Raw genomic sequence first — 14,246 nt, 5'->3', positions numbered from 1 at the left:
CACAAAGAAAGCAAAATTACCATATTGGAAAGGGTGTTTTGTTTGGCCGAGATGAAATTTGCCTTAGTGAAATAAATGTTCTCTTGCAACAGAAAATGATCAATTAAGTAATTCCTTAGTGTTTTGGAGATCTCCTTTTTGTTTCTTGTTTGTTTATTTTGTTTTGCTTTTGTATTCAGTTTCTTCAGCAAGATGTTACTTAGGCTCATTAGTTTATCAGATTTATTATTAATACGGAAGCAAAATTGTCAACAATAAAGCAGTATTTCAATCTACACTCAAATAAATGAAAGGCTATAACCAATCTACTATTATTAAAACAAGGCACAAAAGGCCCAATAGCCCAAGAAGAAAAAACTGGAGTCGTATACAATATACAGTGTAAGGACTGTAACAGCCACTTTGTAGTACAGGCAGGGAGAAGACTACCAGTCTGCATGCATGAACACCAACTAGCAATCAGAAATCTCAACCATAGTTTCAACTGGGAAACTGAGATTCCTAGATAAGTTAAATCCAAAAATGGTAGACAATTCTTGAAAGCTTGGCATTCAGACAAATCGGCTATCAATAGATACTTAAATCATGTTTACACACCATTCAAAAAAGTCAATAAAAAAACAAAGGAAACAATAAGACCATATTGTGTCCAGCAATCTATATTCAGATAAGCAGGGATAAGCACCAGACAAACAATCAGAGAAAACAATATCTCCACCAACTCTGCCAAGGATTAACAGACATCAACACCACATTCACTAGCACTGATGTTACTTAGTCAGATAATAAAATGTCTGCAAATATACATCCAAACTCAGAGAATATCAAGGAATCCACAGGAATTATTTTTCCTAATTTAAATATACAAAACATTCTGGTTCCGAGTCTGATGCAAACGTATTTGCCTTCTAAGAAACTGTAGTTTAGGCTGTCCACACCTATCCCAGCTGTCACATTGTGAGTACATTGTAGTCCTTTTGTGAAAGTATTGTTGGGAGGAAAATTAACCTGGTTCAGTTCCAAGCCAGGAGAAAGGCACTGGAAACAACATGGAAGCTGATTGGAAAAATGATTTATTGAACAGAACCATAGTTCTGGGTCAGCTGAACAAATGGTTGAATGAATGGATGGATCTTAATAAGTTTCTGTGACTTTGAAGTTTGAGCTGTTCTGGGGGTGGTGCAATGAAGGAGCTTGTGTTCTGAAAGTGTGTTGGGCAATTCGTATTGTGTTGGATCTTGAGTGAGAGGCTGCTTCTAATCCTATCACTCTGCTTTTGTTAGCAGTCAAACTTTCTTGCAAGCAGTTTCAAAATACCCTGCCTTGAATGGATTTCTGCCTCTTGCAATAAGCTTTCAATTGTCTACCTCTTGCAATAAGCTCTTTATCTCTTAAGTGCTGGCATCTGCTGTGGGCTATTAAGAATGACTTGGGGCTGCTTTCTGCCTCTAAAAACATGTTTCTCCATTTTTCCTTTAGGGAAATATAATATTCTGTCTTTTTTTAATATTTCCCAAAATATTTCATTCTTCTGGGGTGCGGTGGGCTTCCCAGAGTATGAACAGTTAAAATCCATGAACAAGGTTAGGACCTGTTGTTACACTATAGTACAAGCATCCTTCTCTGTGCCATTTCATCTTGCTCAAGGGCCTGCTGTGTTTGTGTTTCTCTGATACCATACCTTTACTAACACAATGTATGTGTTTGTTAAGTGTTCGGTAAAACTTCCAGGGTACAGGAAATCCTGTGGTTTTTTCAGATGCCGGGTTTCAAGCATACAATTATTCCTGAATCATTCTGCAATTAATATTGTGTTTTGCAGCCATCGATTCCTTGTTCTGAAGTCCAAAACAATTTCTATGAAAAGCTAGAATGGTAAAGAAGTTTCTAGCTGTTTCTAGTTTGAAGAAAATATTTCCAGTTTTTATTCCTGATAGAAGTATGGAACCTATTTCATGTTCAAACAACATCATTAATTCTTTTTTACCTGAATTTTAGGAAAGCCATGGTCTTTTTCTTGCCCATCTGAGAAAAAGTTCAGTTCTCTGATGTGGCTAGTTCTGCTCATAGCTGTCCATGATTGCATTTGTTTATCACAAAGAGAGAGGGGAAAAAACCTAGAAAAAAACCATACAGTGTTTGCAAACAGTCAGCTGTTGCTGGGGTGCTAAAAACAAATGTTGCACTCCTATGAAGGTGATAATGATGTGTCAACAACAATATCTTTACCCCATGGAAGTTAAAAGGCTACAAAAATATTGTAGGGATCAGAATTCAATCATACATTTATTTGATGTAAACATACTGGGATAATTGATTGAGACGTTATGCTGAGAAAAAGTTCTGGTTCACATACTTCTTGAATGCTATGTGATTCACCCGTGAAAATACCAGTGGCATAAACCAGATATACTACCAGCTGTTGAGATGTTCACAATCATCATTATTATTGTACAAATAGTACAGATACAGCAGGACTCCATACAGTGAGAACATACAGTATCTGTTCTGTTATGAGCAACCATTTTCTGCAATCAGTTGCAGTCGATGTTGGGGGAGAATTCTTATTGCTTTTTCTTAAACACTGGGTGCTACAAATAAATATGAAAGACACTCTATCTCAAGATAAAAATATTATAAAGTTTGGCACAAGGCATTGGATGCTAATGTCTTGTAACACAGTACCAGCCTTCTTGTTAGCTTGTTTTAGCCTTTAATCATATGAATTATGGAAATTAAGTGGCAGCATAAAAAATCTCTTACAGACTGTTGCAACTATTGCTCTTTCATCAGGCAAACTGAGCCTTCTTCTGAAAACCACAAGAAGCTAAGGTCTGAATGTGTAAACTAACTATCTTTAAAGGGGAAAGAATTAAGTATTTCAAAACGTATGTTGGCTCCTCTGTGGAATAGTTATTTTTAAACAGCATGCTCCCATTTTATGTAAATCAGTAATAAAAAGTTCTTGTTAGTAAGAGAGACCAAAACTGACTTTTCCAGAACAGCTCATATAATTAAAGCAGACAAGCAGTACCAGTCAGAATGATTTCCAAACAGGAATCTTTTAAAGTGGAAAACAGAACAAAAAACAAAAGTAAAAGAAAACCATAGAAATCTCTCAGTATCAGAGGGTTTAAAATCAAAAGGCACTATGCATAAAAGATTTTTTTTTCATTGAGAAGACTGTTATGAGATATTAGAATTGTCAAGGTTTGTTCTGTGTTTATCCATAACTCTGAATGGGGACATGTGGGAACAAATATAAATTCTGTTTGTATAGGGCTACCATATCTTCATTGGGAAGATTCAAGTGGTCATTGAATGATAGCAAAGAGATATAGTTGAAGAGTTTGGTGAGCCCTTGTCTAGAACAGGGGTCTCCAACCTTGGCAATTTGGGAGTTGAAGTCCACAAGTCTTAAAGTTGCCAAGATTGGAGACCCCTGGTCTAGAATATAAAAATGTTATTTATGAATAGTTCCTTTTTTTCCTTCCAAGTTTGTTTGAACTGAACAAGTTCATGCCATTTTCTGGGTGACATTTTTAGGAGCGGTTTGCCATTGCCTTTCTTCCATGGGCTTGTAAAAACCACCCAGCTAGCTTTATACCTAAGGGAGGACAAGAACACATGGTCTCCAGTTTCTAGATTTAATCACTATGCCAAACCCTCTTTTATCTGTTCTTCATCAACATACTTTTCTTATAATTATGCTAAAGGCAGTTTTTGTTTTTTACTGTTTCAATTGGCACTTGGCATTTGCAATTGTATCATCTTAGGTGTTTAAACGATTTGGATTCTGCTTAACTACCTTAGTATTAAAGAAGCAAGCAGCCCAACAAGTTCTTTTATATAGAGCCTTTCAGCTTCCAGAATCAGCTGTGAACTCCTGTAAACCTTTGTCACTGTTCAGCAGCTGAGCTGTATCTGAATCTTATAAATTGTGATGTTTGAGATGTGGGTGGGCTTTTTTAAATAGTCTTACTCAAATCCTGGCTTTTTAGGTCAAGCTAGCTCCATTCCATCTCCTTTAGCTATAGGAGCTAAAATAATATAGGTTTTAAATGCAGCAATGCAACAAACAGTGCACTTTGGCAGCTTTGAGATGTGGATGGAGAAGGCATGCTGATGGTAGTGAATAATTTTGTATCAGAGTGATGGCGGTATTTTTTACATTATTACTACCACCAGCAAGTTGTTGTCATAACCATTGACTGACAAACTAACTTAAGCAAGCAATTCCTCTGTTTTTTGAAAGTCATGCCTTCTTTGGATCTTCAGGGCTGCCACCTTTGGTTAAGATGCTTGCTTACAAGAGGCACTAAGTTGGAGTGAACCAAGACCGATTTAGAGGAGAAAACACTGTACTTTGCTGTATGAAATAATGTTCTTCGGGGCTGTGGGGAAGCAATAGAGAAGATTTTGTACATTGGGCTGTACACTGATATCTGCATGTAATTTTGAGTTATTAATTTTTTTTCAAAGTCTGGGGTTATTAACATCGTGTGTGTGTGTGTGTTTCTGTCGAAGCACCTAGTCTGCCCCAATGTGGGAGGGAGCATACTGCTTCCCTTTTGCCTTTCAGCTCCAATCCAGGAGCCCTCAAGCAGTCCCATTCACGACAAACCATTTTATACCAAATATATATTGCTGATAAAGAAATAAAGGGATCTATTTTAAGCTTTTTAGCTTTCATCAGCTAGTCATGTTCGAAGCCGAATAAGGGTATGGCTAGCTTGAAAGTATTGAGGCAACGTTTCGATGAGATCTCACTCATCTTCTTCAGGCTGGAGTTTTTGGCTTTGTTCTTATGTGACAAAGTGTGGATTTTAACTGCTGTTTCTCTATAAATACTGGTGGGGGGGTATATTTTGAATTGATGGCCTAGCTGTTGCAAGCTGATTGGCTGGCTGTGTTGCTACATATTGATTGGTTATTGGAGTTTTTTGAATTGCTGGCCTAGTTGCTGCAGGCTGATTAGTTGGCTGTGTTACTAATTGGTTAATGGGATTGATGTTTGTGTGGGAAGTAGCATTTTGGGCCCTGGTCTGGTTCCGAGTTCCAGGTCCTGTTATGTGTTGAAGTTTGTGTGGGGAATAGCATTTTGGGCCCTGGTCTGGTTTTGAGTTCAAGGTCCTGTCGTGTGTTGGTATCAATTTTTGTAGCTGGGATTCATTTCTTGACTAGGGCTAGTTTCCAGATGTTTGGTAAGTGGGAAGTATCATCACATTTATTCATGTTATGTGGGTGTTTCTCTATTTCTATGGCTTCCATAATTATTCTCTTGTGGTAGTGTTCAGTTTTGGAGATTAATTTGGTTCCTTCAAAATCAATGTCATATCCTGTTGCTTTAAGGTGTTGGAAAAAAGATGAAATTTTTTTCTTCTTTTCTGACTGCAATCTTGTATTCTGCTATGTGTGCATTTATTCTCCTATTAGTTTGTCCAATGTATGTTGCTGGACAGATTTTGCATGGTATTTCATAGACTCCTTGGTTTTCTAGCTGGATCTTGTCTTTGGGGTTTCTTAAGATGTTAGCTATTTTTTGGTCTGTGCAGAAGGCTGTCTTCCAATAACCAATCAATATGTAGTAACACAGCCAACCAATCAGCTTGCAACAGCTAGGCCATCAATTCAAAATACACGCCCCCACCAGTATTTATAGAGAAACAGCAGTTAAAATCCACACTTTGTCACATAAGAACAAAGCCAAAAACTCCAGCCTGAAGATGATGAGTGAGATCTCATCGGAACGTTGCCTAAATACTTTCAATCTTACATGGGAAAAGACCCAAACATACCAAAACCTACATACATATGCCCGTGAAAATATATATGTATATTTGTATGTATATAGGTCTTGGCATATTATTCAGGTCTTTTCCCATGTAAGGTTGAGAGTATCATGGCGAAGTTTTGACGAGGCCCCACCCACCATCTCCAGGCTGGTGCTTTTGGCTTCGTGCTTGTGTGAGCAAACCCGAAGCCAAAAGCACCAGCCTCAAGATGATGAGTGAGACCTCATCAAAACGTCGCCAAGATACTCTCAACCTTACATGGGAAAAGACCTGAATATGCCAAAACCTACATACCTATACCCGTGAAAACCTACAAAAACAAATACATACATACATACATACATACATACATACGAGTTTCTTCATTGTCTTTATATCAACTGGTAATTGCAAACTGGTAATGTATCAGCCTTATGAACTACACAATGATTTTCTGCTTATAGAAAATATATCAAATTAATCACTTATAACAGTAATTAGGACCAGATTTTTTTTGTTCCTAAGTGATGCAGTTGTAAGGCAATTCCAGCAGTCAACATTGCTGTTATTAATTGAGGATCATGGATTGTTAAATGAGGACCTCCTTGCAATTTTCCGCTGACTTCCAACAAGCAAAGTCAATGAGGAAGCTGGCAGAAAGTTATAAGTCCAGCCGGCCAGTGGATGAGTAAATCACCACACAAGAACAGCCAACCAGATGTGCACGGCCAAATGCGGGAAGAGGGTGCTGCAGGCAGGCATGTACATTGAAATAGGAGGTCCCTGGGATCTTGTACTCTGTAGCCAGGCTTCTCAGGAAAACAAGTGGGAATGAGTGGGAATGTCTTAAAGGGCTTACTTGTGACTTCTCTTGCTGGTTTCCATGATGAGTTTGCTTGTGAGAAGACATCAGGGAAGGTTAGAGATCACATGACTATGGGTCCCTGGAACTGTTATTCACGTGAATCAGTTGCCAAGTGCCCAGATCATGATCCCATGACCACAGGGGTGCGGAAACAGCTGAACTTTGAGAATCGGTGGTAAGTAACACCTGTTCAGAGCCATTGTCATTTCAAACCATCATTAACCAAGGACTATCTGTAATTCATAGCCCAGAATAAATTCAATGAGAAGGATGGCAAGTCAAGTAATACTACACCACCACCCCCAATGAAATACAATGTTTATATTCTCAACTTTGTTTTTCCATTTGGTTTGAAAAGCAAAATCTAGGTTGCATTTAGCAGAACAAATATACCCCTAATTATATTCTTTAACGTGAGCACTTCTAAATTAAAAATGTCTCAGTCAAAAGAAAGTACTGCTTGCATAGAAGAACAATAGAAATTCAGATTCATTAATTCAGAGATACTCACATGTTTCAATTAATTCAGAGATACTCACATGCTTCAATGCATGCAACATTTTTCATTACATGAGGGTATTGCTACCAAACAGTTTATGTTATGAACTGTGACGATGCTGATCACTAATTGAACAATTCCTAGATTTAGTCATCCATCCTGCCATCAAGTCATCAAGAGCAGGAAATATTCTGGCATCTTTATTTGAAAGGATAATAGATACTGCCATTAGAGTTCCTATCAGGAACATGGAAAGTTGATACTAATTTCAACAGATATTAAGGGAAAACTGGAAAAAATTGGAAGACCTGACATTAACAATCAGTAAATCAATTGGCAACCTCCCACCACTATCTAGAAACCTGAATCTTTTGCTTCCCCCATCCGATCCTCAGCCACTCACTTTCCAAAACATTAGAAATGTTGATCCTCTATACCAGGGGTATCAAACTCGTAGTCCGGGGCAGGATGCATCATGCGCTGGCCACCCCCACCCCCATTTTAGTGAAGAGGGAAAAGTTGCGATACGACACATGACAACAGAATAGAATAGAATAGAATAGAATAGAATAGAATAGAATAGAATAGAATAGAATAGAATAGAATATTTTTATTTATAGACGGCCATACTCCCGAAGGACTCAGGGCGGTGTACAGCCAAGAATAAAATACAGAAAGAAAACAACAGTACAAAACTAAAAACAACTCTTAAAAAACCTATTTGATATGGCTACTTATAGATAAAATATTACCCTCTAAAATTTACAAAAAAAAACAAAACCATGACAACGCAAGTTTGACACCCCTGCTCTAGACAATGTGAGACTACAGCAGCAGTGGTATCCATATGTCTAGACTGGGTCGAGGAGACATAGTTCTTTGCTCTTTTCTACATTGTTCGTTAATATGTGTCACTTTTCTAAGATCCAAGATATAACCCAGCTTTGACTGTCCATCTTTTATTTAGCAGTTTCTGGTGCCCTCACATGCAGATGGATGCTTAGGACTGTCTTTCTTGTTATCATGCCTATTGTCGAGGCAAGTCTGTTGTGGCCAAACCTTTCCATCGTAGGCTGGAATTTGGGATAAAATCTTATGGGATGTTATTACTCATCTATCTGACTTGATGGTGATTGATCTGTTTACCAAGATGGATCAATTTACTGTATGTGACTACTCTGCACGAGAAACTGTCAAGCTCTTTTTAATCAATCTCCTTCATTATAGGTATGATCATTGAGCCCAATTTACATCCCTTTTTTTGGAAATCTTTCTTCCAGTTTTTTTCATATGTAAATTCATTTATCATCCACCAACCCCCTGAAGACAGATAGGGAGACAGAGAGAACCAACACAACCCTTTACCAATACTTACACTGCTATGTCTTGTATCAACAGGTCAATTGGCTGGACTTTGTGCCCAGAATTTGCATATAACAACCCTTTGCATGCCACAACTTATCCAGATGGTTTATAGCTATAATCTGTACCATTAATCTTCCAAGGTGCCCTCAACTGCAGTTTCTCAGATGAGAATACATCCACCTTCCTAGAGGAACAGCAAGCAGCACAACTCCCTCTCAAGGAACAGCTGGACCTTGCCACAGTGACTCATAAATATATGACAAATGGCCATAGACAGGAGTGTTTAAGTATTGCTGTGTGGCTTCAACTAAGTTTTTGCCATCTTCCTGCCCTTCATGGAAGTTAGATTCAAAATTTATCAGCCCCTTTTCTTTATCCACACTAATTAGTGGTCACCTTTTGTTTACAAGTGCCAACTTCGATAAAGATCCATCTGGCCTTCCATTGATTTCTATTCTTTATTAACTATTGCTTATTAAGACCATGTTGCTCTCATGACACACACGCCCACCTTATTGCTCCCCTTTTTTTTCCTGGCAGGAAGAATATGAAGTAGAGCATATTTTAGATTTTAAACAATGATGAGGGGCAATTTGGCGATTTGAAATACTTAATTCATTAGATCTATCCTAATAGATCTCGGGAAATTGCAGCTAATATGCATGCATCCCAAGCTGTGCATCTGTAGTAACCCTGTAAATGGAAACCCTTGAAACTGTCTTCATCTGGTTTATGGTTATTGATTCAGGCTGAAATAGGGTCCTTGTTCTTGTCCCCACTTCTATCCTGGTCTTCTTCCTTAAATAAAACACTGCTGTATGAGAATTAGACAACCAGAAAGCCATGCCTGCTTCTTCTGTATCTTCCCAGTGGAATTTGGCTTGAAAAGTCATCTTTGGACAGGAAGGGTTGTTAACAGAATCTTCCTTTCCATTCCATGCTGAATGAAGGTGGGGACAAGAGAAGGGAGTTGTGTGAGAGTTTCTGGACAACCCAGGGCAGGAATGGAGGAGACACTACACATAAGCAATCTAAAGAGAATGGGCAAATCAAATGACAGGTAATTCCAGCGTAACTTAGCCCACTTTGAGATAAACCTTGAAGCAGTGTTCCAAAACATTTAGAAATTCTGCTTTATGGATTTACCATAAAACGGGAATGGGAAATCCCTCTCACAGATTCTAGGGTTCCGTATCTACCCCTAACTAGCTTAAAGAGATCATTCTGATAATTCATCCTTCCTTGATCTTGATCAACTGTGTAGAGCTTGGGAAGGGCATGGCTAGCCTATATTGGAAGCAGTGTCTATTTTCCACTATAAAATGACCAGTAGGGTAGTTTGTATGTCGGTGAATCATGGCCTTATTTTTTTTGATCAGTATGCCATTAATTCCTCAATTAAAGAAGTTATTAGATATATATTTATTTGCAATAAATAGGTGTCCGCATCACACTACTTTTTGAACCCAAGCATCTTAAACATACATTAAAGAAAAAAGATATTGGGATTTAATAAAAAATATTTTGGCTAAGCCGTATGAATATTTTCTTTCAGTTCTGATGAGTTACGTTTTTTTCCCAATGGAGATTCAATCTGCAAGTAGCAGGGGCAGTGACGTACTGGGGTAACATTTGGTAACCTCGTCCATGCCACCATTACATATTTTAGGTCTGAATACCACTTTGTGTTTTTAAAGATAAACTTTAAAAATTGCCAATCTGAGTCAAGTCTCTCATGATAGCAATTTACACTGGGCAAGTGGTCTAATAGGCTTCATTTAAAAAAAGAAAAGTTTAAAAAAAATGTGGTATAGGAAAAAGTAACTTGAAATACACATGAAACGATAGCAAATCAGTGTAGTAGCTAGTAGTAGCGTTCAACATTCCATTCAATCTCTTTTATCCTTCTATATGTTTAGATTTTTTTTTATCATGCCTATTGTCGAGGCAAGTCTGTTGTGGCCAAACCTTTCCATCGTAGGCTGGAATTTGGGATAAAATCTTATGGGATGTTATTACTCATCTATCTGACTTGATGGTGATTGATCTGTTTACCAAGATGGATCAATTTACTGTATGTGACTACTCTGCACGAGAAACTGTCAAGCTCTTTTTAATCAATCTCCTTCATTATAGGTATGATCATTGAGCCCAATTTACATCCCTTTTTTTGGAAATCTTTCTTCCAGTTTTTTTCATATGTAAATTCATTTATCATCCACCAACCCCCTGAAGACAGATAGGGAGACAGAGAGAACCAACACAACCCTTTACCAATACTTACACTGCTATGTCTTGTATCAACAGGTCAATTGGCTGGACTTTGTGCCCAGAATTTGCATATAACAACCCTTTGCATGCCACAACTTATCCAGATGGTTTATAGCTATAATCTGTACCATTAATCTTCCAAGGTGCCCTCAACTGCAGTTTCTCAGATGAGAATACATCCACCTTCCTAGAGGAACAGCAAGCAGCACAACTCCCTCTCAAGGAACAGCTGGACCTTGCCACAGTGACTCATAAATATATGACAAATGGCCATAGACAGGAGTGTTTAAGTATTGCTGTGTGGCTTCAACTAAGTTTTTGCCATCTTCCTGCCCTTCATGGAAGTTAGATTCAAAATTTATCAGCCCCTTTTCTTTATCCACACTAATTAGTGGTCACCTTTTGTTTACAAGTGCCAACTTCGATAAAGATCCATCTGGCCTTCCATTGATTTCTATTCTTTATTAACTATTGCTTATTAAGACCATGTTGCTCTGCGACACACACACGCACACCTTATTCCTTCCCTTTTTTTTCCTGGCAGGAAGAATATGAAGTAGAGCATATTTTAGATTTTAAACAATGATGAGGGGCAATTTGGCGATTTGAAATACTTAATTCATTAGATCTATCCTAATAGATCTCGGGAAATTGCAGCTAATATGCATGCATCCCAAGCTGTGCATCTGTAGTAACCCTGTAAATGGAAACCCTTGAAACTGTCTTCATCTGGTTTATGGTTATTGATTCAGGCTGAAATAGGGTCCTTGTTCTTGTCCCCACTTCTATCCTGGTCTTCTTCCTTAAATAAAACACTGCTGTATGAGAATTAGACAACCAGAAAGCCATGCCTGCTTCTTCTGTATCTTCCCAGTGGAATTTGGCTTGAAAAGTCATCTTTGGACAGGAAGGGTTGTTAACAGAATCTTCCTTTCCATTCCATGCTGAATGAAGGTGGGGACAAGAGAAGGGAGTTGTGTGAGAGTTTCTGGACAACCCAGGGCAGGAATGGAGGAGACACTACACATAAGCAATCTAAAGAGAATGGGCAAATCAAATGACAGGTAATTCCAGCGTAACTTAGCCCACTTTGAGATAAACCTTGAAGCAGTGTTCCAAAACATTTAGAAATTCTGCTTTATGGATTTACCATAAAACGGGAATGGGAAATCCCTCTCACAGATTCTAGGGTTCCGTATCTACCCCTAACTAGCTTAAAGAGATCATTCTGATAATTCATCCTTCCTTGATCTTGATCAACTGTGTAGAGCTTGGGAAGGGCATGGCTAGCCTATATTGGAAGCAGTGTCTATTTTCCACTATAAAATGACCAGTAGGGTAGTTTGTATGTCGGTGAATCATGGCCTTATTTTTTTTGATCAGTATGCCATTAATTCCTCAATTAAAGAAGTTATTAGATATATATTTATTTGCAATAAATAGGTGTCCGCATCACACTACTTTTTGAACCCAAGCATCTTAAACATACATTAAAGAAAAAAGATATTGGGATTTAATAAAAAATATTTTGGCTAAGCCGTATGAATATTTTCTTTCAGTTCTGATGAGTTACGTTTTTTTCCCAATGGAGATTCAATCTGCAAGTAGCAGGGGCAGTGACGTACTGGGGTAACATTTGGTAACCTCGTCCATGCCACCATTACATATTTTAGGTCTGAATACCACTTTGTGTTTTTAAAGATAAACTTTAAAAATTGCCAATCTGAGTCAAGTCTCTCATGATAGCAATTTACACTGGGCAAGTGGTCTAATAGGCTTCATTTAAAAAAAGAAAAGTTTAAAAAAAATGTGGTATAGGAAAAAGTAACTTGAAATACACATGAAACGATAGCAAATCAGTGTAGTAGCTAGTAGTAGCGTTCAACATTCCATTCAATCTCTTTTATCCTTCTATATGTTTAGATTTTTTTTTATTACCAATGCCAAGCAGTACACTATTGACTATGCCTCAGACCAAACTTCAGAATGTGATTTGCTATCACACAGAAGCAAATCTATGCAAGTTTCTACCCTTAAAAAAAAGTTGGTCATATTGTACAGTGCTCTACTTTTCCAGACATTTTGTTGAGCAACTGAAAAGAAGCCATGGAACATTTTATCAAATAGATATAAAACTGATCTAGGCATTTCCGCCCTACTGGGCTAGGACAAAGGTCAGAGAAAGTGCATTTTCTTATGGGAAGTGATGTCCACCTCATTAATTTCTTTTTCTTGTGCTCCTATTGTAGGGCAACCCTCTGTACTTCCAGTCTGCTCAGAATGTTACAGTGAACATTCTCAATGAGGAGAGTAAAGTTCTTACACGTCTGGTAACAGGTAAGGCAAGGGAAATATCTGAGGAAGAGAAAAAGGGAACCAAAAGGGCATGATGATGAGAGCATTAGCCCTTGGAATAATCATCAGTAACATACCTCCTTTGATACAAACCATGATTCCAGCTTGCCCTTGCAAAATTGAAGAAAGAAAAAGCCTGCATGGCAACTGAAGAAGCAGGCCTGTTCAGGACACCGATAATTCACAGATGTAGAAACTAACGCTCCCTTATTCTAGCAGAACTTCAGACTAGAATTGTCATTTCTGATACCATTATAAATATTAATCAGTAAAGTGCCAGCTGTCTCAAGGATTTGGAACAGACAGATCCCTGAATACTTTACACTTACCTGAAACAACTTGAACCAAATTGATTAATATTCATAGCACAGAAGTCCTCTGTCTTTAAACGATTTCTAAAAATCTTTTAAAAATCCCTCGTGCAGATGAGTATCATTTATGTTCACAAAATGCTACACTCAGTGTTTGACAGGGAAGTGGATGCTTCTGAAATTCCCCAGCAGAGCTGTCCCTTCTAAGCATGGGTAAGCTTTTACAGTAGGAGCAACAGCAGCAAAGAACATGGCCCAGGATTGGGACATGAGAATCATGCAATCACATATCATTCTGGATGAAATTAGATCACCTGGCTTGTTTTGTGTTCCAGACAGCAGGCTAAGTAATTCAGTAAGGAGCCTTGGTCATCACTTGCTTTATGGTTGAATGGTTGGTGACTCATCTGCTGTTGGCAGGCGGAACATGAGGAGTTGCACCAACGGCTGAATAACAGAAAATAGTAAGAGGAGCAAAGGAATGACAGACACCATGGAGGAATTGCTAATAGAAGACTTGTGCCATCTGCTGAAATGTCTGGAGTGTGGGGTTCTCTCAAAAAAATGCAACTTTGCTTTTGAAACAAGGAGGACAAAACAGGAAGCCACATCAAGTGTTTTTGCATGCATGTTTTGCAGCTATGCAATCATTCTTCAACCTGTTTGATTTAAAAAAAAATGCATTCCAGTTTTATAAATAAGAAAAAAAAGTAAACAGTGTAGGTATCCGATAGGAAGAAATCTGTATTTTCTCACTCTTCATTTCCACTTCCTCAGAAATGGAGGGGTTTGGGGATCCCACTGGG

General features: G+C 38.1%; 1 protein-coding gene across 3 annotated transcripts in view; it reads left to right on the top strand.

Moving 5' to 3' along the window:
• Positions 1 to 14,246, top strand: part of SGCD (sarcoglycan delta) — a 520,002-nt gene that overhangs the window by 398,599 nt on the left and 107,157 nt on the right. For all 3 annotated transcript variants that reach the window (XM_058165781.1, XM_058165780.1, XM_058165782.1), the window contains one exon: positions 13,024 to 13,111. In XM_058165781.1, the coding sequence (XP_058021764.1) occupies positions 13,024 to 13,111 (88 nt within the window). The remainder of the gene's footprint in view (positions 1 to 13,023; positions 13,112 to 14,246) is intronic.

The sequence above is a fragment of the Ahaetulla prasina genome, chromosome 2 (genome assembly GCF_028640845.1).
Source record: "Ahaetulla prasina isolate Xishuangbanna chromosome 2, ASM2864084v1, whole genome shotgun sequence".
Taxonomy (NCBI): domain Eukaryota; kingdom Metazoa; phylum Chordata; class Lepidosauria; order Squamata; family Colubridae; genus Ahaetulla; species Ahaetulla prasina.
This window is presented reverse-complemented; position numbering and strand designations above follow the sequence as displayed.